A 26,309-nucleotide genomic window follows, 5' to 3' on the forward strand; every position below is an offset into this window, starting at 1 on the left:
GCAATCTGTGCGGATCAGTATTTATTCTAAAACTACAACACCCAGCATACACGGTCATGCTGGGAGTCGTAGTTTATCAACAGGTGGAGAAACACAAGTTGCAGAACGTTCCCTCAGTCTTTCTCCTTGAAAGATATTTTGCCTCTCCCTCACCAAGGACAAGTCACTGCAGTACCTAAGAGTCGCCGCTAGGGGAGCCCGCCGACACTCGGCATAGGAGGACGGCGCCGAGCGCTCCAGGCCCTATGACGTCACTCTGGTTACCGGAAGTGACAGTAATTTCCGGGGTGAGGAAGTAACCTGTGTGACGGGGGCCGCGCTGTGCCAGAGCCTCGTAGGATAGTTCGGTAAGTACAGACGGGGGTTCTGGGCAGTTATGGCATTATTAGGACGTCATTTATTTCATTGAGTTAAAAATGTTAAGAATGGGACCGGTCATTCCGGATGGATATGTGTTGTGAATGTACACCACCTATGGACTGTAATTATAGGGTGACCATATGGGGGTACGGGGCCTTATAGCTGACCATATGAGGGGTACGGGGCCTTATAGCTGACCATATGGGGGTACGGGGCCTTATAGCTGACCATATGGGGGTGCGGGGCCTTATAGCTGACTGTATTGGGGTACGGGGCCTTATAGTTGACCGTATTGGGGTACGGGGCCTTATAGTTGACCGTATTGGGGTACGGGGCCTTATAGTTGACCGTATTGGGGTACGGGGCCTTATAGCTGACCGTATTGGGGTACGGGGCCTTATAGCTGACCGTATTGGGGTACGGGGCCTTTTAGCTGACCGTATTGGGGTACGGGGCCTTTTAGCTGACCGTATTGGGGTACGGGGCCTTATAGCTGACCGTATTGGGGTACGGGGCCTTTTAGCTGACCGTATTGGGGTACGGGGCCTTTTAGCTGACCGTATTGGGGTACGGGGCCTTTTAGCTGACCGTATTGGGGTACGGGGCCTTATAGCTGACCGTATTGGGGTACGGGGCCTTATAGCTGACCGTATTGGGGTACGGGGCCTTATAGCTGACCGTATTGGGGTACGGGGCCTTATAGCTGACCGTATGGGGGTACGAGGCCTTATAGCTGACCGTATGGGGGTACGGGGCGTTATATCAGGAAGTATTACTTTACTGAGAGAGTAGTGGATGCATGGAATAGCCTTCCTGCAGAAGTGGTAGCTGCAAATACAGTGAAGGAGTTTAAGCATGCATGGGATAGGCATAAGGCCATCCTTCATATAAGATAGGGCCAGGGGCTATTCATAGTATTCTGTATATTGGGCAGACTGGATTGGCCAAATGGTTCTCATTTGCCAACACATTCTAGGTTTCTATGTATTGGGGTACGGGGCCTTATAGCTGACCTTATTGGGGTACGGGGCCTTATAGCTGACCGTATTGGGGTACGGGGCGTTATGGATAGGTGCATGGCGGGTTGTAGAGAGTTGAAGAAGAGTGTATGGGGATACAGGTTGTTGCGTGGTTGTATCGGTGGGGCTTTATATTGGGGTATATGGGTTGCTCAGACGTTATGGATGGGTGTATGCCACTGCTGGGTTGCTTGTGAAGGTGCTGTCAGGACATTTTAGATATCTTTGTAGACCCTTACATGGAGACGCAGGATTCTTCAATTTCTTTAGTGCTCACTCATTTCTAAGTCTTTATCATTGCCTGCATATAAACATATGTATGAATAAAGCATGTTTTTACCTGTGGCGCAGCGACCATGGTGTGCATCCCCTGCATCGTCATTCCCATCCTCCTGTGGGTCTACAAGAAGTTCCTGGAACCCATCATCTATCCTGTGATCTCCCCTTTCATCAGCCGATTATGGCCCAAGAAAGCGGTGCAGAGCGACCCGGCCTCAGCAAGCAAGGGCAAAATAGAGAGCAACGGCAGTGCAAAGGTAAAAGTCCTTCATCCAGACGTAAAGAATACACAGCACGCATTTCCCGCAGTTATACTTGGCTATCCTAGTCTCAGGCAGCAGGGCACATACTAACAGCATTTCATTCAAATGGGCGATTTGGGATTAGGGTTGCATCGGGTATCAAAACATCAATACTTTGCCCTGTTCAGTCTAATACTGACATTGATTAGTAGCAGGTCGGACTGAAAGAACATAGCACTCGCACTACCCGGCGCACACCGTGCTCTGGTCATCGGGCACACTCAGTATAGGATCCAGCTGGAGATCTCTGCCCCAGAAACACCCGCATGTACAATACAGGGCGCTCCACCAGCGCACACTGTCAGTAATGAGAGCGGCAGCGCACAGATCTGGATCAGCCATGTTTTTTGTTCATTTCATTTTTTGTTCGTGTCACGAAGGGCAACCTCTGGTCAAAAACAGCGGTGCTCTGTGCCAGCAGCTGGTCACTGACACGTGAGTGGTTAATAATTAAGTGCACAGCCAACAGATCATGGTTGACAACCACCGGTGGCAGCCATCGCTATGCTCATAGGGGGTTCACCCAGCTTTCCCCAGACCTGCAGTTGGACCATAAACCTGTATTATGTACTTCCACCTGCTTTCTCCTACAGCTCTGCCTGGTGTCAGTATGCACCGCGAGGCGACTTTCACATCAGTGTTTTTTTTATTCTGGTTTTGAGATCTGGCAGAGGATCTCAAAACCTGAAGAAAAAAAAAACACTTCCTTTTCATGTAATACATCCGGATGAATCAGTTTCGTCTGCATATGGTTGTATTAAATAGCAACTGAACAAATTGGATCCGGCATGAAGATCATTGTAAGTCAGTGGGTGCTGGATTGGTTTTTTTCATCACAGAATTGACTTACATTGATTTTAACGCCGGATCCAGTTTGTTCAGTTTCGCAGACTGGACACAAAGCCACAGCTTGCAGCTAACCAGAAGAGAATTCATTCTGATCTGGTTTGTTCTGTCCCTATTGACAATGAATGGGGCAAAACTGAATAGTTTGGAAATCCTCTACCGACTCTGAAAACCGGAATGCAAAACGCTGATGTGGAATTAGCCTGAGACCGGCATTCGATTCACGGTGGCTCGGGATGAACAAAACTATAAGGCCTCTTTCACACAGGCGTTGCGGGAAAATGTGCGGGTGCGTTACGGGAACACCCGCGATTTTTCCGCGCGAGTGCAAAACATTGTAATGCGTTTTGCACTCGCGTGAGAAAAATCGCGCATGTTTGGTACCCAAACCCGAACCTTTTCCCAGAAGTTCGGGCTTGGGTTAGGTGTTCTGTAGATTGTATTATTTCCCCTTATAACAAAGGGGCAGGAAACTGCTGACAGGTCCCTTTTAAGAACCATGGGACAGATCTAGCAGTGTATTTGCAGCATTTTTCTGCACTAAAATTTATCTTATGTGTTTTATCGCGGCACCTTTCTAGTTTTTACATTTTCTAAAGTGTTTCGTGATTTTATATGTAAAATAATGCACCAGTCAAAAAGGGATGCATCACTTTCTGATTTGCGGTGGGGAAGCCGTGACTGCTTGGACCCCACTGATCCTCTGAATAAGGGGGCTGCAGTGTCGGCATTTTCCTCACTTTAAAGGGGTTCTCCGAGAATTAAGAAAATTAAAATACTTAAATATTCCTTTATTATAAATATATTCCCAAATATTTTTCATTAGTTATAATGGCTCATTTTGTCCAGGGAGCAATCATTAGGAGAAATAAAATGGCCGCCGTCCTATTAGCACACACAAAACCTGTCCTAATCGCACAGGAGGACAGGTTATTTCATAAAACTGAGCCAAAGAGCTGCCTCATCCTTCTCTCCTATGGTCAGGGATTATGGCTCTGAATACAGCTGATCTTCAGCTGAATCTCTGTGGGATTGGAGTTCATGAAGTACAGAAAGGACGGACAGGATAGACTGTGGTAATGGAGACTGCATACAAGTGCTGCTGCTCATTACACATTCCCACCTCCTCTCTGTACTTCTCCTCATGAACACCATTCCTACAGGGATTCAGCTGAAGATCTTATCATCTGTATTCAGGATCATAATCCCTGACAAGTAGAGAGGAGGATGAGGCAGCTCTTTAGCTCAGTTTTGTGAGGTAACTTGTCCTCCTGTGTAATTAGGACAGATTTTATTTCCCCTAAAGATTGCTCCCTAGACAAAATGAGCCATAATAAATAATGAAAGTTTTTTTGGAATATATTTATAATAAAGGAATATTTAAGTATTTTAATTTTCTTAATTCCCGGAGAACCCCTTTAAACATTTCAGAGTAACAGAAGAGTTAAAGGGGTATTCTCATCTGGGACATTAATGGCATATTGCTGGCCGCATCGTTCACGGGAGGATAGGTCATTGATATTCTACTCCTGGAAAATCCCTTTAAGGCCTCATGCACACGGCCGTTCCTTGAATGGGTCCGTGATCCGTCCGCACTGCAAAAAAATAGAACACCACAGAAGCACTCCGTAGTGCTTCCATGGGGTTCTGTGCCTCCGTTCCGCACCGCAGCTCCGGATTGTGGCTCCATTCAAGTGAATGGGTCTGCATCCGTGATGCAGGGAGCACACGGCCGGCCGGTGCCTGCATATTGCAGACCCGCTGTTTGTGGGTAACGGGTGAGTTTGTTTTATTATTGCTGTCTGCCTATGTTTTTTTTCCTACATCCTTCTGCTTTATCTGCAGACTTCTGTTCCCTGTTGCTTCTTCTATCTTCTGATTAAAAATTTTGTTTTAAGGCTATGGACATTTTTTTATGATTGCATTTTAGGCTAAAAATTTTTTTTTTTACAATTGGTCTTTATTAAAAAATGTTCAGACACTCTTGAGATTGATTTTTAACCTTTCTGTCTGTTGGCAGAGTATCACTTCTCAGCCCCAGAGGAACATGTGAAGATCTTCTGACCTCTGGTATGGCTAACCTCCGGCACTCCAGCTGTGGTGAAACTACGACTCCCAGCATGCTCCGTTCATTTCTATGGAGTTCTAAGAACAGCCAAGCAAATGTGTATCTTGGGAGTTGTAGTTTTACCGCAGCAGATTAGCCATCACAGTGAGGTGTAAACACTCATCATAGCAAAACTCTTATCACACTGATAAGACTATGCTCAATGAGTGATTATGAGGTCAGGGGAGCAGAGATAAGGCCTCACTGTCTGTCTGAGAAGGGAATCTCTGTAAACATACCCCTGTATCTGAAAAACGGCTGAACATTTTTTTTAATACCACTTGGAAAAAATGATTTTTAGCCCAAAAAGAGTAAAATGCAAGCATAAAGAAACTGCCCTGAGGGGTCCATAGCCTTTAAACGAGAGTTTATGAGCTGTTGGGAAACTAGAGATAAGGGCTACAGATGGAGCCTGTGGGGCAGCGGATGGAGTGAAGCTGAAAGCTGGAGGGGAAAAACTGATGACTTTTTTTTTTTTTTTTAAACCAATTTAATAATAAAAATGCCCCCAACAATGTCCATAGCCTTTAAGGTGCTCACACGCATTAGATGAGACTGCGGACTGTGATGTTTTCGCTGGGACTGGACGTCTCTGTCTGTCTGTGTGGTGGTGGTGGGGGGTGTTCTGTCCATTATTTGGTGTGTAGTAAGTAGGTGGAGGTAAGTACTTGCACTGTGTTTCTCCTCTCCGTCCGCGTGTCTGGTCTGATTCTTGTCTCTCTCTGCAGACGGACAGTAACGGGACTGCGAATGGGAGCGTCGCTCAAGAACATGACGGAACTGCGGATAAAAAGACAGACTGAGAGCGCCACCCGTAATAAAGGACTGAACACTCTGACCTCCCCATTCCAGGGTCTCTCGCTCTCTCTTTTCTATAAAGGATGATTTTATTTATTGATTATGTAGACAAGTAACGATGCAGACTCCTCCTGTACATATTAATATATTGCATTCCAGATCAAATTTCTAAAAAATACTTTATAACTGAGTAACAGAAAAAAAATAAACTATTAGTCTCTGTACTGTCTATTTCCTCTATTTGTTGTAATGTGTTATGAGAACGAACAGCAGTGCTTATCCTGGTTCAGGAATAGAATCCCAGAGCTGTAGTGGAGACTGACACACAGCAGTGGAAGAAATGGGGATGGGTATAACATTGGCTAAGTATAGGGACTGATATCAGAGGGTCATGGATGCCACCGCTGTGTATATGAGTGGCTAACTGTCCACAGCTAATGATGAATGGCGGAGCTGGTGGGTACGTGAGCTGCCCCTCTAGTGTATATGTGACATCCTAGCTTGGCGCCTGGTGGGCAAGGTCGTCCCAATTCCTGTTCATCCTATAATGGAGCACTAGTCCCTACAGATGCCATGCAGCCATTATTTCTGTGCTGGGGTCCAGCTGTGTCCCGCGAGGCTTTAAAAGGAACCTGTCACCAGGATTTGATGTATAGCGCTGAGGACATGGGTTGCTAGATGGCCGCTAGCACATCCGCAATATCCAGTCCCCATAGCTTTCTGTGCGTTTATTGTGTAAAAAAAACAATTTGATACATATGCAAATTAACCTGAGATGAGTCCTGTATGTGAGATGAGTCAGGGACAGGACTCATCTCAGGTTAATTTGCATATGTATAAAATCGTTTTTTTTACACAATAAAAGCACACAGAGCTATGGGGACTGGGTATTGCGGATGTGCTAGCAGCCATCTAGCAACCCATGTCCTCAGGTCTATACCCAAAATCCCCATGACAGGTTCCCTTTAAGGCAGTCGATGGTGTTGTCAGGGGCTATGGGGCACAGTGCTTTACATGACGTCATAAGGGCAATGTTAGTGATGTGCCCTCATGCCGCAGAACACCTGGTGATGTCATCACAGATGGCAGGGGCATCACCATCGGTGCCAGCCCTATCATTTAAATAATGTGTCGAGAATGTGACAGTGTATGACATCATTAGGATGGATGCTGCGAGAATTGCACCACTGATGATGTCACATGATGGGGGAGGGGCAGTTGCTTCTCCTTATAAAGGCTTTTGGCAGCAGACAGGGGATAGCACAGGTTCTCCTATATATTCTATCCCAGGGTAACCCCTGTGAAACTACAATTCCCAGCATGCTCCATTTAGGTCTATGAGATTTCTGAGAAGAGCATGCTGGGAGTTGTAGTTTCGCCATATATCCCAATATGTCACCAGATAATCAATGTTATTCCTGTCACCTGCCAGTGGTTTTAGGCTGGGATTCTATGGGGTGAACTGCACCCCCCCCCCTTCCCCACCACCTGCAGCAGCCAATGGCTACATGAAAATAAAGGTAATACCACCATTAACCTCCAAATTCCTGCATCCATAGGCTGCTGCAGGTGGACTCATCACTGCAGCCCTGTGGTGACATATATATTTATATATCTATAATAGCACAGCAAGCAATAACTTTCCTCTATAAATTATTCATGAGCCACGCCCGCTCTCCATATAGACTATATAACCACGCCCACGTCAGGAACACGACTCCTTTACTGCCCATGGTGTTACCACGCCCATTCGTCCCCGATTTACATAGCCACACCCGAATGCAGGTTATATCGTGTCGGTCCCGCCCTATTCTGTGACCACGCCCAGAAATGAATCACGGCTCTCATTTACACGGTTCCGCTCATTCCTCCTTGTTTATATAGCCACACTTACCCCACGTCGCAGCACCGTTTAACATACTGCCCCGCCCATAATTTTACATGTCCACGCCCACAGCAGTCTTGTCTAGTTTTTTTTTTCTCCTCAAGGAGCCCCGCCCAAACACCGATAAATTTGCATAGCCACGCCCACGATTGAAGCTCAGCGTAGTTACCAGGCACCCGGCTCCACGCCCCCTCTTGGTCGGCTGGTCACGTGACGTTGGTGACGCAGCTGTCTGCAGCGACGTGGAGTGATGGCGGCTACGTCCCTGTGACAGGAGAGGAAGGAGGCTGTGTGGACAGAGAGCGGGCGGCCCAGGTGAGAGACCGGACACACAGGGCGGCACACTCCCCTCCTAGCACGGCTTCTGCCGGAAAATAGTTATGTTTAGTAATATTTGTGTTTATGTAATATGTAAATGGATTCGGGTGGCTTGTTCTGGTGGAAACAGTCAGCAAGTAGTACACAGCTTTACTGACACATCTCCTTAATGGCAGCAATTATCCAATGACTGATGATGGCAGCACCAGGGTGAATGGGGTGGTCATTGTTTACCTGTGCTATCTTATATGCTCAGAAGATGATGGTGGTTGTAGTCGATGTAGTGCTTTGTGGACACAGGTCGTGGTCCAGCGGACCCCCATTGGGTCTTTGGGTACCGCACCCTCTTAGATCCAGCTAGTAACCTGCGGCCCCACCAATTTCACCCTTTGCCCTGAGAATAGGAAGAGGCGCCAGGGGGTCCCCCTTTTTTGGGTATGCCGGAAATGCTTCTAGTTGGAGTACTCCTTTAAAGGGGTGGTACAGGATTAGATTCACTTCAAAGTGATGCCATCAGTGTTCGGTCAGTGATTTTTCACTGACCATTGGTAGGAGATGCTCTGGAAAGGGATTTTCAGCCTAGCAGAGTCCGTGGAATACAGAGGGCAAAAAACAGACACACGACGCGGACCGAACGCGAATGGAACTCGGACCACCCTGTCACAGATGTCATGGGCCCTTTCCTATAAAGAAATACAATTCGGTGAAGTCCGGCCTGCGCTGTCATGTGCCTCTCGGCTCTCTCCAGTCCGGTAGAGGTAGGCAGCACATGACTGCAGGATCAGACTACATACACGCTGTTTAGTAGTAGTCTGTTACCATGGCAACACCTAGGTCCGCATAGGATCTGCAGACACCAAACGGTTGGAGATGTCTTAGGCCTCTTTCACACGGGCGTTGCGTGTGAGGGCCGGATAGGATGCGTGCGATTTTTGCCTGTGAGTGGGGTGAGTATTGTATGCGATTGCGTTGCGTTCTTCAGTTTTTTTCAACGTGAGTGCAATGCATTTTGCACGCGCGTGAGAAAAAACTGAATGTGGTACCCGGACCCGAACCCAGACTTCTTCACTGAAGTTCGGGTTTGGGTTAGGTGTTCTGTAGATTTTAATATTTTCCCTTATAACATGGTTATAATGTAAAATAATAGCATTCCTAATACAGAATGCGAAGTAAATTAGGGCTGGAGGGGTTAAAAAATAAAATAAAACTCACCTCTCATCCACTTGTTCGCGCAGCCCGGCTTGTAGTCTTTCTTCTTCTTTGAGGACCTGGGAGAAAAGGACCTTTGGTGATGTCACTGCGCTTATCACATGGTCCATCACATGATCCATCACCATGGTGATGGAGCATGTGATGAGCGCAGTGACGTTACCAAAGGTCCTTTTCTCCCAGGTCCTCGAAGAAGAAAGACAACAAGCCGGGCTGCGCGAACAAGTGGATGAGAGGTGAGTTTTATTTTATTTTTTAACCCCTCCAGCCCTAATTTACTTCGCATTCTGTATTCAGAATGCTATTATTTCCCCTTATAACCATGTTATAAGGGAAAATAATAATGATTGGGTCCCAATCCTTATAGTCTCCTAGCAACCATGTGTGAAAATCGTACCGCATCCACACTTGCTTGCGATTTTCACCAGCCCCATTCTCTTCTATGAGGCCTGCGTTGCGTGAAAAACGCAGAATATAGAGCATGCTGCGATTTTCACGCAACGCACAACTGATGCGTGAAAATCACCGCTCATGTGAACAGCCCCATAGAAATGAATGGGTCCGGATTCAGTGCGGGTGCAATGCGTTCACCTCACGCGTTGCCCCCGCGCGGAAAACTCGCCCGTGTGAAAGGGGCCTTTAGTTGTTTCACCGTGTATTCCATACTAGAGACCCTCGGCTTCTTCAGTTTTCACATTCAGGTCGCCGTCTAAATTATAATTTTTTTTTTCAAATTAAAGCAGCCAGTGGTGTGCCTACACCCAAATCGCACCCCTCTCTGTACAGATGTGCCTCAGTATAAGGTTAGTTATCTGTCTATTGGGTGCCGCACACCAGTGTGTGATCTGTAGCGGCGCGGTGTGAGTTGTAGACCGGAGGTGTGAACCGTCACCGATGTGCTAAACAGTGCAGTCGCTGCTCCGGCTGTTTGTGCCGTGCGCCGACCTCCTTTATACACGGGTCCTTTCTAGTATAAATCCTTGGTTTCCGATGTGTCTGTAAACCGCAGATCGGGCGAGCCACCCGACTGATCAGGCCGGATTGTAAGGGTGCGGCCACACGGTCAGGTTTCCTGATGCAGTTTTGGAAGCCAAAATCACAAATGGATCATAAAAGTAGAGAAAGTGCACTGCCTGTCCAAAAAAAAAAAAGGTCACACACTCTAATATTTCCTTGGACCGCCTTTAGCTTTGATTACGGCACGCATTCGCTGTGGCATTGTTTCGATAAGCTTCTGCAATGTCACAAGATTTATTTCCATCCAGTTTTGCATTAATTTTCCCCCAAGATCTTGCATTGATGATGGTAGAGTCTGACCGCTGCGCAAAGCCTTCTCCAGCACATCCCAAAGATTCTCAATGGGGTTAAGGTCCGGACTCTGTGGTGGCCAATCCATGGGTGACAATGAGGTCTCCTGCTCCCTGAACCACTCTTTCACAATTTGAGCCGGATGAATCCTGGCATTGTCATCTTGGAATATGCCCGTGCCATCAGGGAAGAAGAAATCCATAGATGGAATAACCTGGTCATTCAGTATGTTCAGGTAGTCGCTGACCTCATTCTTGGAGCACATACTGTTGCTGAACCTAGACCTGACCAACTGCAGCAACCCCAGATCATAGCACTGCCCCCACAGGCTGGTACAGGAGGCACTAGGCATGATGGGGGCATCACTTCATCTGCCTCTCTTCTTACCCTGATGCGCCCATCACTCTGGAACAGGGTAAATCTGGACTCATCAGACCACATCACCTTCTTCCATTGCTCCAGAGTCCAATCTTTATGCTCCCTAACAAATTGAAGCCTTTTTTTCTGGTTTTCCTCACTGATTAGTGGTTTTCTTACTGCTACACAGCTGTTCAGTCCCAATCCCTTGAGTTCCCTTCGCATTGTGCGTGTGGAAATGCTCTTACTTTCACTATTAAACATAGCCCTGAGTTCTACTGGTGTTTTTCTTCGATTTGATTTCACCAAACGTTTAAGGCCCCTTTCACACGGGCGAGTATTCCGCGCGGATGCGATGCGTGAGTTGAACGCATTGCACCCGCACTGAATCCCGACCCATTCATTTCTATGGGGCTGTTCAGATGAGCGGTGATTTTCACGCATCACTTGTGCGTTGCGTGAAAATCGCAGCAAGCTCTATATTGTGCGTTTTTCACGCAACGCAGGCTCCATAGAAGTGAATGGGGCTGCGTGAAAATCGCAAGCATCCGCAAGCAAGTGCGGATGCGGTGCGATTTTTATGCACGGTTGCTAGGAGACGATCAGGATGGAGACCCGATCATTATTATTTCCCCTTATGACATGGTTATAAGGGAAAATAATAGCATTCTGAATACAGAATGCATAGTAAAATAGCGCTGGAGGGGTTAAAAAAAAATAAAAAATTATTTAACTCGCCTTAATCCACTTGATAGCGCAGCCCGGCATCTCCTTCTGTCTTCATCTTAGCTGTGTGCAGGAACAGGACCTGTGGTGACGTCACTCCGGTCATCACATGATCTTATACCATGTTGATGGACCATGTGATGACCGGAGTGACATCACCACAGGTCCTGTTCCTACAATCAGCAAAGAAGGAGACAGAAGGAGATGCCGGCTGCACGATCAAGTGGATTAAGGGGAGTTAAATTTTTTTTAATTTTTTTTAACCCCTCCAGCGCTATTTTACTATGCATTCTGTACTCAGAATGCTATTATTTTCCCTTATAACCATGTTATAAGGGAAAATAATACAATCTACAGAACACCGATCCCAAGCCCGAACTTCTGTAAAGAGGTTTGGGTACCAAACATGCGCATTACAATGTTTTGCACTCGTGCGGAAAAATCGCGCGTGTTCTCGCAACGCACCCGCACATTTTCCCGCAACGCCCGTCTGAAAGAGGCCTAAGTGATCGCCGATCACGATCATTCAGGATTTTTTCCCCACCACATTTCTTCCTCGAATACGATGGGTCCCCACTATCCTTCCAGTTTTTAATAATGCGTTGGACAGTTCTTAACCCAATGTTAGTAGTTTCTGCAATCTCCTTAGAGGTTTTCTCTGCTTGATGGATGCCAATGATTTGACCCTTCTCAAACAGACTAACATCTTTTCCACGACCACAAGATGTGTCTTTTGACGTGGTTGTTTAAGAAATGAGAAGCAACTCATTGCACCAGTTGGGGTTAAATAACTTGTTGCCAGCTGACAGATAATCGCCCATGCAGTAATTATCCAGTAGGAGGCTCATAACTATTTGCTTAGTTAAAGAGGACCTTTCACCGATCCTGACATTGTGAACTAAGTATCATGACATATACAGCGGCGCCCGGGGATCTCACTGCACTTACTATTATCCCTGGCTGCCGCTCCGTTCTCCCGTTATGTCCTCCGGCATGTTCGGGGACTTGGTTATAGTAGGCGGAGACTTAGGGGACTTGGTTATAGTAGGCGGAGACTTAGGGGACTTGGTTATAGTAGGCGGAGACTTAGGGGACTTGGTTATAGTAGGCGGAGTCTGCCCTTGTTCTGCTGGGCGTCTCCTTCTCCTAGGCTGTAGTGCTGGCCAATCGCAGCGCAGAGCTCACAGCCTGGGAGGTTTTTTTTCTCCCAGGGCTGTGAGCTCTGCGATGCGATTTCTTTTAAAAAATTTTTTATTTTTTTATTCACTCCTGGTTTTGGCTTCTAAAACCACATGCAGAAACCTGACCGTATAAACGCACAGATCTCAGAAATATCTGAAGTTACTTTCTCTATACCAAGATATTTAGATATTTTGGACCTAAAGGATTACCGTATTTTTCACCCTATAAGACGCACCTAAGTTTTAGAGTAAGAGAATAAGAAAAAAATATTTTTCGTTACACCTCCGGTCAGACCACCAATTAGACCCACAATGTTAATAAGACCTCAGATCAGACCCCCATGCCTTATATCAGCCCCCAGTCATATATATCATCAGCCCCCAGCCTCCGATCACAAAATAAATAAACCACTTACCCCTCCTGCTCCTGGACGCCGCTGCTCCTCTCCTCCATCGCGATCCTCTTCCTCCTTCTGTCGGCTGTGCTGTGAACTGGCTGTGCGCAGCCACTGCAAAGCCGAGGACCAGGAAGCGGTGAGTACAGAGCCTTCACCGCTTCCTGGTCCTCCGGTACTAATGAGCACTTCCATAATGGAAGCGCTCATTAGTATTCGCCCCATAAGACGCAGGGACAGTTTCCCCCAGTTTAGGGGGAAAAAAGTGCGTCTTATAGGGCGAAAAATACGGATGCTTTGTAATGATTTTATTAGTGGTTAAAAGGTATATTTAGTTTTTTGTGACTAATTAGAAATTTTTATACCATGTTAACAGATCGTATTACTAAAAAGTAGTAATAGAAACATTTTTCTTTTGAAGTTAAAGGGGTAGTCCGACTTCCAATGAAAGATTAGTGAGAATCCGGTAACTGCTATATGCAAAGTGAAAAAAACAAACCTCATCTTTTGAGCTCCTCGTTACAGAGTGAGGTGCTCATGCCATCATCACTTCCCTTCTGACAGGACCAGAGTTGGCTATGTACAAAAATATATATATATATAATCTCACTTATAAAGCAGCACTGTACGTTCGTAGTCAAGTGCGAGCCAGGGGGCACCGATCCAGTGTCTGAGCAACACAAACAGGCAGCACCCCAAGATATTAAAGGGGTTGTCTGACCATTTAAAAACCTTTAAAGCCCACTGAGGATTCTTTAACGTAAGTAATACACTCCTCCCCGATCACTCCCGATCCAATGTTTCCCAGCTCCACCGCCGGTCTCTACTTCCTAGTCCATCTGGACACATATAACCACTCGACCCCAAAACATGGAAAAGGGGCAAATATCTCTATTATACTTTTTCTCTGGGTTCATCTCCTGGTGAACGTGGCCTAGGGTATGCAATGGCATACTCTTCGAGGGACACACTTTTTAAGAAAATGTTTTTGCAAGATGCTGCTGTGTGCAATAGCACAGCAGTCTAGATTACTCTGTACAGTGGAAAAATAGCTCTTCTGACGTAGCCCGGTGACTGTCTTTTGGCTTCTGCCCCGTGATTGGTGTCCTATGGATACTTTTGATGCAGGCCTATTGTTAAAGGGGTTGTCCGGGCTCAGAGCTGAACCCAGACATATCCCCATCTTCAGCCCTCCTGATATGAGCATCAGAGTATTTCATGCTCCGATCCACTTATTTGCCCTGCGCTGAATCGCGCAGGGCTTTTTCCGGAGATCCAGTGCCATAAAACGGCCTGGGCAGCACTAAAGCCCACCTACCAGAGCCGGTGACATCACCAAACACACTGCTGGGAAGAAGCCACCGCCAGCAGTGTAAAAACGTAAACAGGGGCTGGCGAACACATGAGCTATAACCTACGCCAGTTTTGGGAGGCCCACAAAAAGTAGCCCTCCTCCAATATCTCCAAATCAAACTGCCTATTAGTAAGCCTGTCTTAATTGTTCATAGCAACCAATCAGAGCTCAGTTTTCATTTTTTCATGGCCCTGTAGGAACTGAGAGCCGAGCTCTGATTGGTTGTTAAGACAGATTTACTATTAGGCAGTTTGATTTGGAGATATTGAAGGCGGGCTACTTTTTCATGGGCCACCCTGTAGTAAATTCAGCGAGCCCTCCCCTTTCCCCAAGCTGCACTCCCCTTTATCTCACAAAGTCTCAAATTATGGCAGAAATATGGCGTGCACCGTAATTTCCAACTTTTTGACGGCACCATACCAGTGTAAATAGCTAATACCCCCCAGTGTGTTATGTCTGCACTCACATGACTCCAGGTAGTTCCGGTTTGGTAGGACTTTGTACAATATAGCGGATTCTCTTTGTTTTGGCAAAAAAATACTGAAGAAAATGACGTTTTGCAATGCACCTGTTTAATAGGAGCTAGGTCTATTGGATTAAGGTCCGGACCTTGCCTTGGCCATTCAAAAACTGTGGGCTTTATTTATCAAGGGACTTGCCACTATTTTTGACCAGCCATGCGAGAATATAAAGTCGTGGGGCCTTTGTTGAAGAGTTTTTGACAGTTGGGTGGAACGGGGGCATGTCCCGGCCCAGGCAAACAGGCGTACATGTTGGCTAAAAACAATACCAGTCTGGGGCTCAAGGGGAGACAAAGGCCGGTGTATCGTCTTATCCTTCTTTGGTAGAAGGACTTGTGAGCTCAGGGTCGTTGTCTCGCCGCACAACCCAGGTTCCCTTGAGACGCTGCTCACGAACGGATTTCCTGACATTTTCCTTTTAGAATTTTGTGGTATAAATCAGAATTAATTGTCTCATCAGTGATGGTGAGCTGTCCTGGCCCAGATACGGCAAAACTAACCAAAAATTTCTCTTTTGGCTCATTTAGTGTTGAGCGAAGCGAGCTTCAGAAGTCTACCGTAAGTAGATTCATCTCTGTACAGTATTAGAATGTATGGGCTCCGATGAGCCGAAGTTAGTTATTCACGACTAGTACCTCGGAACCGAAGCAGAGTTCGGTTTCAAGTTGCAAAGTGGTTTTCCACTTTAAAAATCAACTTCCGAAGTTATTCAGCAAACTCACGCGCGACTTCGGCTCATCAGAGCCCATACATTATTATACTGTACAGAGACGGATCTCCACACAGTGGGAATGAGGAATTGGGGTTACACATAAGGTAGTTGATTGTGATAATGAGGATTCGAGCCATTATTGAACTGACAGGAGTGGTGCCGGCCGATCTTCTTCGGGATTGGGACTACTAGAGGATCGAGTTCAGGCCAGAGGAGTTGGTGGGGGAAAGGTTTAGTCTGGTAAAAGTCATCTTAGGTAGCTTGATAAGCTTGCCTGAAAAGATGTGTTTTTAAGGCCCGTTTGAAGGTGGGGAAGTTGTGAATTGACCTAGTATTCTGGGGCAGAGAATTCCAGAGAGTAGGTGCAGCTCGAGAAAAGTCCTGAAGACGGGAGTGAGAGGTACGAATTATGGAGGTTATTTAATCTTAGGTTGCTAACAGAACGGAGAGCACGAGGGATGGTAGATGGAGATAAGGGAGGAGATGTATGGAGGTGCAGCACTGTGGAGAGCTTTGTGGGTGAGGGTGAGAAGTGTAGTGGATGGGCAACCAGTAAAACGACTGGCACAGGGTAGATAGATGAGCCTGGATGCAGCATTTAGGACAGACTGAAAGGGGAAGAGTTTAGTGAAAGGGAGACCGATTAGTAATGCGTTTCAGTAGTCTGTGGTGCCGGGGTTGTTAGTACATCCAGTAAAATACTCAATTGTCTAACTGTAGATATGGTCCAAGATAAGTTAAATAAGGTAAATGTGAACAAGGCTCCGGGTCCAGATGGATTACACCCAAGAGTGCTTAAAGAGCTCAGTTCAGTCATTGCTGTGCCCATGTTTATCATTTTTAAAGACTCTCTAGGTACTGGTACAGTGCCAAGTGATTGGCGCAAGGCAAACGTGGTGCCCATATTCAAAAAAGGATCAAGGTCCTCCACAGGTAAAAAATGTTTGAGGGACTCTTAAGGGAATATATACAGGAATATGTGACTGTAAATAATATTATAAGTGATAACCAGCATGGGTTTACCAAGGATAGAAGTTGTCAGAGTAACCTGATGTGTTTTTATGAGGAGGTGAGTAGTAGCCTGGACAGAGGGGCGGCTGTGGATGTAGTGAGGTAAGTAGAAGCCTGGACAGAGGGGCGGCTGTGGATGTAGTGAGGTGAGTAGAAGCCTGGACAGAGGGGCGGCTGTGGATGTAGTGAGGTGAGTAGAAGCCTGGACAGAGGGGCGGCTGTGGATGTAGTGAGGTGAGTAGTAGCCTGGACAGAGGGGCGGCTGTGGATGTAGTGAGGTGAGTAGTAGCCTGGACAGAGGGGCGGCTGTGGATGTAGTGAGGTGAGTAGTAGCCTGGACAGAGGGGAGGCTGTGGATGTAGTGAGGTAAGTAGAAGCCTGGACAGAGGGGCGGCTGTGGATGTAGTGAGGTGAGTACTAGCCTGGACAGAGGGGCGGCTGTGGATGTAGTGAGGTAAGTAGTAGCCTGGACAGAGGGGAGGCTGTGGATGTAGTGAGGTAAGTAGTAGCCTGGACAGAGGGGAGGCTGTGGATGTAGTGTTTCTGGATTTTGCAAAGGCTTTTGATACTGTCCCTCATAGAGGTTTAATAAGTAAAGTAAGGTCTATAGGCTTGGAAAGTATAGTTTGTAATTGGATTGAAAACTGGCTGAAGGACCGTGTCCAGAGAGTTGTGGTCAATGATTCCTATTCAGAATGGTCCCAGGTGATAAGTGGTGACCCCACGGTTCAGTACTGGGCCCCTTATTATTTAATTTATTTATTAATGATATTGAGTTCGGGATTCAATAGCACCAGATCTATTTTTGCTGATGACACTAAGCTGTGTAGAACTGTACGGTCTATAGAAGATGTCCATCTACTACAAGCTGACTGGGACACTGAGTGATTGGACATACTACTATTAGGACGTGTGAGAATCTGATGTAGTTTTAGATCAAATTGATGTAGAAATATATACAAGTCAACCACATACTACACAACCAGCTGTGATATCACCGTTGTGGGGTTGGTCCTTCAGACTAGCTCTCTGACCTCTTGTGAACCATCTATTAAATATCAGGCACAGTCTGCCATCCTTGGTTGCGGGGCTGCGTTGTGTGGGCGTCCATTGCCAGGTCTGTACATCGTGGCAGGACGGGGCGCTGCCCTCCAGGCCGTCACCTGCTCTGTTTGTTCTGGTGTGTTCACACCTTCCCGTCAGGACTTTTCCTTCTCTGTTTTCCGTGTCACTTGTGACAGCAGATCAGCATCCTGGTGTGATCCTGATGGGGCAGCTGCATACCTGACCTCGCAGACATCAGGTAATGGCAGGGAGTTTGTCAGGGTTGCTGCTGCTGATTTGCTGTGAGCATGTTGCACGTTGTTACTGATGACCGGGAAATGATAATGGAGTTTGACTCTAGTATTTCCTTAAAGGGGTCCTCCGGGCTTTTAATATTGATGACCTATCCTCAGGTCCGACACCTGACACCCCCGCCGATCAGCTGTATGTAGGAAGGTGAATGCAGTGTGCATGCCCCGTCTTCCTGCTCGCTGCTGCTATGTCTATGGTGAGCAGGCAGAGAGAAGGCAAAGGTGCCGGGTGTCAGACCCCCGCCGATCAGATATTGATGACCTATTCTCAGGACAGGTCATCAATATTAAAAGCCCGGAGACCCCCTTTAAATGCGACCTGTCATCTCCCCCCAACATGTCTGCTTTAGTAACTTCTTGCCTTCCCCATGTAATAAAAATTCAGCAGCATCTGTTCTTATGACTCTGTTCTATGTTTTGCCATTCTTCTATTATTCCTTCTAAAAGTTTTCAAATGAGTTGACAGCAGTCTACAATAAAGATCCAGATGGGTATTACCAGTTGGGGGTGTGTCCCTGTACAGTCTGAGGCCTCGTTCACATTTCTGTGTCAGTACTTTGTGCGTGAAAAAAGCGTCCTTGTTTAATCCGTGAAAGATCTGTGTTTGGTCCATCTGTCCATTCTTGCCCTCCTTGTGTCATTTGTAATCCATGTACGTTGCTCAGCTGAAAATGAATTTCAAGAGCTTTTCCTGTCTGTCTTCCGTGAAAAACGGAAGCACCACAGATGTCATCCGTGTTTTGTTCTCGATTTTCACAGACCCATAGAGTTCAATGGGCGTGTTTGGTCCGCATCGCAGACCAAAGTAGATTATTTTTATTTTTTTATTTTACTTTTCAATCAATGGGTACGTGTGCGGTACGTGTGCAGTCCGTAGAAAATGCGTACAGCACACGTCCGTGAAAAACGGAAATATGAACGAGGCCTGACACTGACAGCACTGACTGGATAGTTTCAGACTGTGCAGGGGCACACCCACAACTGGTAACACCCATCTGGACATTTATTGCAGACAGCTGGCATTCATTCATAAAATTCTAGTGGGAATAACAAAAGAATGGCACAACACAGAGTCATAAGAATAGATGCTCTAGAACTGTTATTACATGGGGGATGCAAGTAGTTCCTAAAACAGACATGTCAGGAGGGGACAGCTCCTCTTTAACAGTGCGCTGAATAGTTTACTGTAGTAGATGTTCTCCATCAAGTGAATGGACACTGTTCAATATCATGGGTTCAAATTGTGGTTTTGGTTCATTTCTAGGTATATTTTTATAGTGGTCATAGCGCCGTATTTCTATTACAGAGCACCAAATACCCTGCATAGCCACAGGGTGAACATGAATTATTCCTAGAACTGCCACTAGGGGGAAGCTCACTTTGTTCTGTTACCGTATTAAGTCCAGTGTTTAAAGGGGGTTTCCCAGATTTTAATATTGATGACCTACCGTCAGAATAGGTCATCAATATATTGGCGGGGGTTCGACTCCCAGCACCCCCGCCGATCAGCTGGTTGAAGAGAAGCTAGCTCTCCGTACGGGCGCAGCCTTCCCTTCATTGTTTACCTGCTCGCCGTTGACATTGCAGTGGTGAGCAGGTGTAATTACAAGCCGGGTGTCAGACCCCCACCGATCTGACCTGAGGATAGATCATCAATATTAACATCCTGGAAAACCCCTTTAATCATGATTCTGGAGGCTACTATGCTCCCTCTAGTGGTAGCAGCAAACAACCAGGGGTTTCTAATTTCAAGGCAATAGATTCCCCCCCCCCCCTGTTTCTTAAATGCAAAATTAATCAACTTTCTAAATATTTTTCATGAAAAAATTCCTACTCTTTTTTTGACGAGTGAGTCTGCAACTTTTTCTGACATTGATCCCGCATCACACTGCTCCTGACTGTCTCTGGTCTCCCACTCCCTTCTCTCAGCGATGTATAGCAGCAGGAGGAGGTTGTATACAGCAGATCAGAGAGTGGAGAGGAGGAAAGCATCTAAGTTATCAGGGAGGGAAGAGGCTGTAGATGGGGACAAAATCACACACAAGGCCGTGTGCAGGAGAAGAATCACATAGCCTGCGTACAAGTGTAAAAGAAAGCAGAGCACTTATGGCAGACTGTGCAGGTGGAGAAGATCACACAGTCCTCGGCATCACTGTCTGTCCAGTAGAAGAGGGAATCGGATGAAACCTGAAGCTGTGCAGATTTGAGAGAGTTAGTGAAGGCAGCAGCATCCTGGAGAAACAGATCACATCCACCATTTATTACTGGCTGCTTGCCAGTCTGTACTTCCAGGTCCCTCTGATATGCAGGAAATACCCACTCATCCAGTCACTGGTCACCACTGCGTCCAGTGATGGGCTGGGCATGCATTTACTGTTTTTCTAGCGGGACAAGTATGTGGAGACCAGCGAGGACCTGGTAAGCTCCAGTAAGATGAAGAAAGGGGATTGGTGCCTTGTCCTTTCTAATAAACCTTATTTCTCACTTGTGAACCTGATCAGTACGTCTACAGATGTGCCTATAGTGGTCTACCATCCACAGTGCCCCGATACACTCTCCTGGTTTTCTGGCCTCTTGGCTCAATGGAGGAGGAGGGCAGTGCCTACAGACCTGAGGTTCCACGTTGCAGTACAGGTTACAAGGCCTGAAACTCTACATCCTGGAACGTCATCCATTCAGCGTCAGAGGCACACTGCAAATATTTATTTGGCATCTCTGGTGCTTTCTGATTCCACATGATCAGTTCTGTGCATTCAGGATGCTGCCTATAGACTGGGATTACCCCAATGTCCACTGTTAGCCACATTCTGTATAACACATCCAGACTGCTGTTATAGGGGGCGCTCCAGACTACACATCCAGACTGCTGTTATAGGGGGCGCTCCAGACTACACATCCAGACTGCTGTTATAGGGGGGCGCTCCAGACTACACATCCAGACTGCTGTTATAGGGGGCGCTCCAGACTACACATCCAGACTGCTGTTATAGGGGGCGCTCCAGACTACACATCCAGACTGCTGTTATAGGGGGCCCTCTAGACGTCACATCCAGACTGCTGTTATAGGGGGCGCTCCAGACGTCACATCCAGACTGCTGTTATAGGGGGCCCTCCAGACGTCACATCCAGACTGCTGTTCTAGGGGGCGTTCCAGACTACACATCCAGACTGCTGTTCTTGGGGGCGTTCCAGACAGCACATCCAGACTGCTGTTCTAGGGGGCGTTCCAGACAGCACATCCAGACTGCTGTTCTAGGGGGCGTTCCAGACAGCACATCCAGACTGCTGTTCTAGGGGGCGTTCCAGACAGCACATCCAGACTGCTGTTCTAGGGGGCGTTCCAGACAGCACATCCAGACTGCTGTTCTAGGGGGCGTTCCAGACAGCACATCCAGACTGCTGTTCTAGGGGGCGTTCCAGACAGCACATCCAGACTGCTGTTCTAGGGGGCGTTCCAGACAGCACATCCAGACTGCTGTTCTAGGGGGCGTTCCAGACAGCACATCCAGACTGCTGTTCTAGGGGGCGTTCCAGACAGCACATCCAGACTGCTGTTCTAGGGGGCGTTCCAGACAGCACATCCAGACTGCTGTTCTAGGGGGCGTTCCAGACAGCACATCCAGACTGCTGTTCTAGGGGGCGCTCCAGACAGCACATCCAGACTGCTGTTCTAGGGGGCGCTCCAGACAGCACATCCAGACTGCTGTTCTAGGGGGCGCTCCAGACTGCACATACAGATTGCTTTTATAAGGGGCGCTCCAGACTATATATCCAGATTGCTGTTATAGGGGGTGCATCGTCAAAATACGATCTGTCCATCATTTTACAGAGAGCTGGACAGAACCCATGTGCCTGGTAACTAGTGCTGCTCAGAGCTTATCTTTTGCGTTGTTTTCCATTGATATCTTTTGAAGTTCTTTAACCCTTTAGTGACCACCCATACGTGTTTTTACAGTGGTCACTAAGGGGCCTTAGCCTGGGCCGCCGCTTTTTTACGGCAGCCCAGTCTAAGCGCTGCACGGGGGAGTGGGGACCTGGCTCTCACATGAGAGCCGCGGCCCTGCTCTAATAGCCCGGACCGGCAGGAGTGCCTATCCGGGCTGTTTAACACTTTAATGGCGCCCACCGCATGTAAAGTCCTGACAGAGGGAGCGGACTCCCTCTGTTTCTCATCGGCACCCCGCAAATGCGATTGCGGGGTGCCGATGTGTGTGAAGGCTGCCTGGGGTCTGATGTAGGCCCCAGACCAGCCTTCAGTAATTTCTCTGGCGCAGCCTGCTGGTCAATGTTAGAATAGCATTGCCATTAAAATGCAATGCACTATAGGGATAGTACATTTCATTTTAACAGCAATCAAAAAGCTGTCTGTTATAGTCCCCTTATGGGTCTATTAAGTGGTAAAAAAAAACTAATTTATTTTATAAAAAAAATCCCATCAAAAAAAAATAAATAAATAAATCTTTCCCATATGTTTCGTATTGGCGCATCCGTAACGACCCAGACTACATAAATATCATGTAAATTATCCCCTACGGTGAACGCCATAAAAAAAAAAGACAGAATTGCTCATTTATTTTTAGTTGTCACCGAAAAAAAATTAATAATAAGTTATTAAAATGCGCCATTTACTCCAAAATGATACCAATGAAAAATACGAGTGGTCCCGCAAAAATCAAGCCCTCACAAAACTCCATAGAAAGAAAAAAAGTTATGGGTCTTGGGAAGCGGCGATGCAAAAACATAAAAACATTTTTCTTAAAAAAATAAAATAAGGGTTTTATTGCAAAAAAGTAGTAAAATGTAAAAAAAACTATGTATTTGGTATTACTGTAATCGTACTGACCCAGAGTATAAAGATATTATGTTATTTATACTGAAAAATGAATGCCGTAAAATTTATAACGTAAAAACGCAGTGGCCGTATTGCTGTTTTTCCCATCTCCCTCCCAGAAAGAGAGTTAATAAAAGTAATCGGACTGTTATGTGTACTCCAAAATGGCGACATTAAAAACTACAACCTGTCCTGAAAAAAACAAGTCCTCATAAATATATATAGACGGAAAAACAAAAAAGTTATAGCTCTTGGAACGTCAATAGCTCGTGAAAAAAGGAAAAGAAACGCTTGATCAGTAAGGCTCAAAACAGGCTGTTCACTAAGGGGTTAAAAGGATTCTCCCATGACTGATGTAAAAAACTAAAATCGGACATCATATAGTACATGACAATCAGTCTAACAAATCTAGAACCAGCCCTGTACCTCACACTGGTGCTGAGATCTCCCCATTTATTGCTCCAATTGCTCTGCCAGATTTTTCATGCAGGCAGCTCACCTACCTGGCACAGCTCAGTGGGCTTGTCCTTCCTGCTGCAGCTCACCTACCTGGCACAGCTCAGTGGGCTTGTCCTTCCTGCTGCAGCTCACCTACCTGGCACAGCTCAGTGGGCTTGTCCTTCCTGCTGCAGCTCACCTACCTGGCACAGCTCAGTGGGCTTGTCCTTCCTGCTGCAGCTCACCTACCTGGCACAGCTCAGTGGGCTTGTCCTTTCTGCTGCAGCTCTCTACCTGGCACAATTTAGACTGGTGGCATTTGAACAATGGCACTGAGCATTTGTTTCTTGTCCACCTCATTGATGTTACTGAGATGGACAGAGAAATATGGAAACATACAAACAGCAGGTGGCGCTTGTGACAAACTCCCCTCTTTTGAGGTTGCCACGAGTGCTTGGAGAGGACTACTTGCCAGCCTCTTACCATGCGATTATGGTCCCATGTTGAATGCACCGGTTTTGTGCAGGAAAGCCATGAGTACAGCCAGGCCAAAGAGACTTGTACTAACTTTTGAATTCCTGGTCTAATTCGTGCCATTTTGGTATGTGTTAAATGTCTATGTGTATTGTAAAGGGTGGGACATTGTATGTTTGAGTAAGTGATGTCTGTTCCAATGTCTCTCTGTGTGTATTGGCGATTGTCCTCTGTCCTGGAGACAACCGAGTTGTAATTCGATTGTCTCTCAGGACAGAGGGCAATGTGTATTCTCCTGCCTGTGTTGATTATGTTAACCATGGTGTCTATGTGGGTTGTAACCTTTGTGTTATGGGTTAATGTATGTTTGTTGTGGGTGTCTCCCTTGCATGGGAGCAGGGGATAAAAGCAATTGTATTTTTCAATGTGAAGCCTTCCAGTAAAGTATTTCTAGCATTCAGCTTGGCCTAATGTATAGACTTATTTGGCGATACCAGCGATACTAGCGATTTATTGCTCTGTGGATTATTTGACTGTGCTATTTCAAGGGGAGAAGGGAATACTAGACGGTGACACGGATGATACCGTCACAGCGCTGTATAGATAAACTTTATTGAATAACTCAGTGGCTATGCTTAATAAATGGAAAATGTAGAATATTTTATATGTGGCAGCCTTTAACCGCTTCACCACCGCCCTTTGACTATAAACGTCCTTGGGCTGGTCGTTTATCTCTGGATGGACGTTTCTGATCAGAGATGGCAGCTGCACGCTAATCATGCAGTTGCAGAGCGGGTTGCCCGCTGTCAGTGACAGCAGGGCACCCCAGAGAGAAGGCAGGGACAGTTCCCAGGTGTCCCTGCCTTCTAGATCGCTGTATATACAGAGTGCTGGGTATACCGATCAGGAAGCGCTATGCCGATTCCTGTCCCGGTCCGGTGGTCATGTGAGTCAGGAAAGTGCAGGAGCTGGGTCAGGAAAGTGCAGGAGCTGTCGGGTCTTTCACAGACCTCGATCAGCCCTGCACTGAGGCTGTACAGCCTCTCTGGGGGGTGTATTTCCCCTGTAACTGGGGCTACTATGTCAGCCCCAGTTACATGAGAAATCTATAGTGAAAAGAAAAAAAGTGAAGTTAAATATCCCCCAGAGGTCTTGTATGACCTTATGGGGGACGCAAAGTATAAAAAAAAAAAAAAAAAAAAGTAAAATAAAATAATTCCCAATTAAGTATTTGTTAAAAATGGATAAAAAGAAATAAAATAGACATATTTGGTATTGCCGTGTCTGTGATTGCCGGCTCTATAAATATATCACATGATCCACCCCGTCCGATAAATAAAACGTTTAAAAAAAGCCATTTTTGTCACCTTACATCACAAAAAGTGCAACACCAAGTGATCAAAAAGGCATATGTCTCACAAAATGATACCAATAAAACAGTCACCTCATCCCGCAAAAGGTGAGCCCTTACATAGAAAATCGCTCAAAAAAATTAATAAAATAGCTCTCAGAACATAATTTTTTTTGTTTCAAAAATGCTATTATTGTGTTAAAGTGAAATAAATTTAAAAAAGTATACATATTAGGTATCGCCACGTCCGCAACAACCGGATATATAGAAATATCCCATGACCTAACCCCTCAGGTGAACACAGTAAAAATAAAGTAAAATTGTGACAAAAAAGCCATTTTTTTTTTGTCACTTAAAGGCCCCTTTCACACGGGCGAGTATTCCGCGCGGATGCGATGTGTGAGGTGAACGCATTGCACCCGCACTGAATACCGACCCATTCATTTCTATGGGTCCGTTCACATGAGCAGTGATTTTCACGCATCACTTGTGCGTTGCATGAAAATCACAGCATGCTCTATATTCAGCGTTTTTCACGCAACGCAGGCCCAATAGAAGTGAATGGGGTAGCGTGAAAATCGCAAGCATCCTCAAGCAAGTGCGGATGCGGTGCGATTTTCACGCACGGTTGCTAGGAGACTGTCGGGATGGAGACCCGATCATTATTATTTTCCCTTATAACATGGCTATAAGGGAAAATAATAGCATTCTGAATACAGAATGCATAGTAAAACAGCGCTGGAGGGGTTAAAAAAATAATTTAACTCACCTTAATCCACTTGATCGCGATGCCGGCATCTCCTTCTGTCTCCTTTACTGAACAGGACCTGTGGTGAGCATTCATTATAGGTCAAGGACCTTTGGTGACGTCACTCCGGTCATCACATGGTACGTCACATGTTCTTTTACCATGGTGATAGATCATGTGATGACCGGAGTGACGTCATCAAAGGTCCTTTACCCAGGTCCTGAAGAAAGAATACAGAAAGAGATGCCGGGCTGCGCTATCAAGTGGACTAAGGTGAGTTAAATTATTATTATTATTTTTTTTAACCCCTCCAGCGCTATTTTACTTTGCATTCTGTATTCAGAATGCTATTATTTTCCCTTATAACCATGTTATACGGGGAAATAATACAATCTACAGAACACCGATCCCAAGCCCGAACTTC

The 26,309-nt window shown here is 46.3% G+C and overlaps 2 protein-coding genes across 2 annotated transcripts in view; both read left to right on the top strand.

Annotated features, from left to right (window-relative positions):
• Window positions 1-224: 224 nt before the first annotated feature.
• Window positions 225-5,940, top strand: C2H18orf32 (chromosome 2 C18orf32 homolog). Its single transcript, XM_040421109.1, has 3 exons — window positions 225-347; window positions 1,731-1,915; window positions 5,642-5,940. Exons 2-3 carry the CDS (start codon window positions 1,736-1,738, stop codon window positions 5,714-5,716), a joined length of 255 nt encoding a protein of 84 aa, XP_040277043.1. The 5' UTR covers window positions 225-347; window positions 1,731-1,735; the 3' UTR covers window positions 5,717-5,940.
• A 1,851-nt stretch (window positions 5,941-7,791) lies between these two features.
• Window positions 7,792-26,309, top strand: part of DYM (dymeclin) — a 272,964-nt gene continuing 254,446 nt past the window's right edge. Inside the window, exon 1 of the mRNA XM_040421110.1 lies at window positions 7,792-7,911. The gene's annotated coding sequence lies outside the window, so the exon portion shown is untranslated. The remainder of the gene's footprint in view (window positions 7,912-26,309) is intronic.

Source organism: Bufo bufo, chromosome 2 (assembly GCF_905171765.1).
Source record: "Bufo bufo chromosome 2, aBufBuf1.1, whole genome shotgun sequence".
Taxonomy (NCBI): Eukaryota; Metazoa; Chordata; class Amphibia; order Anura; family Bufonidae; genus Bufo; species Bufo bufo.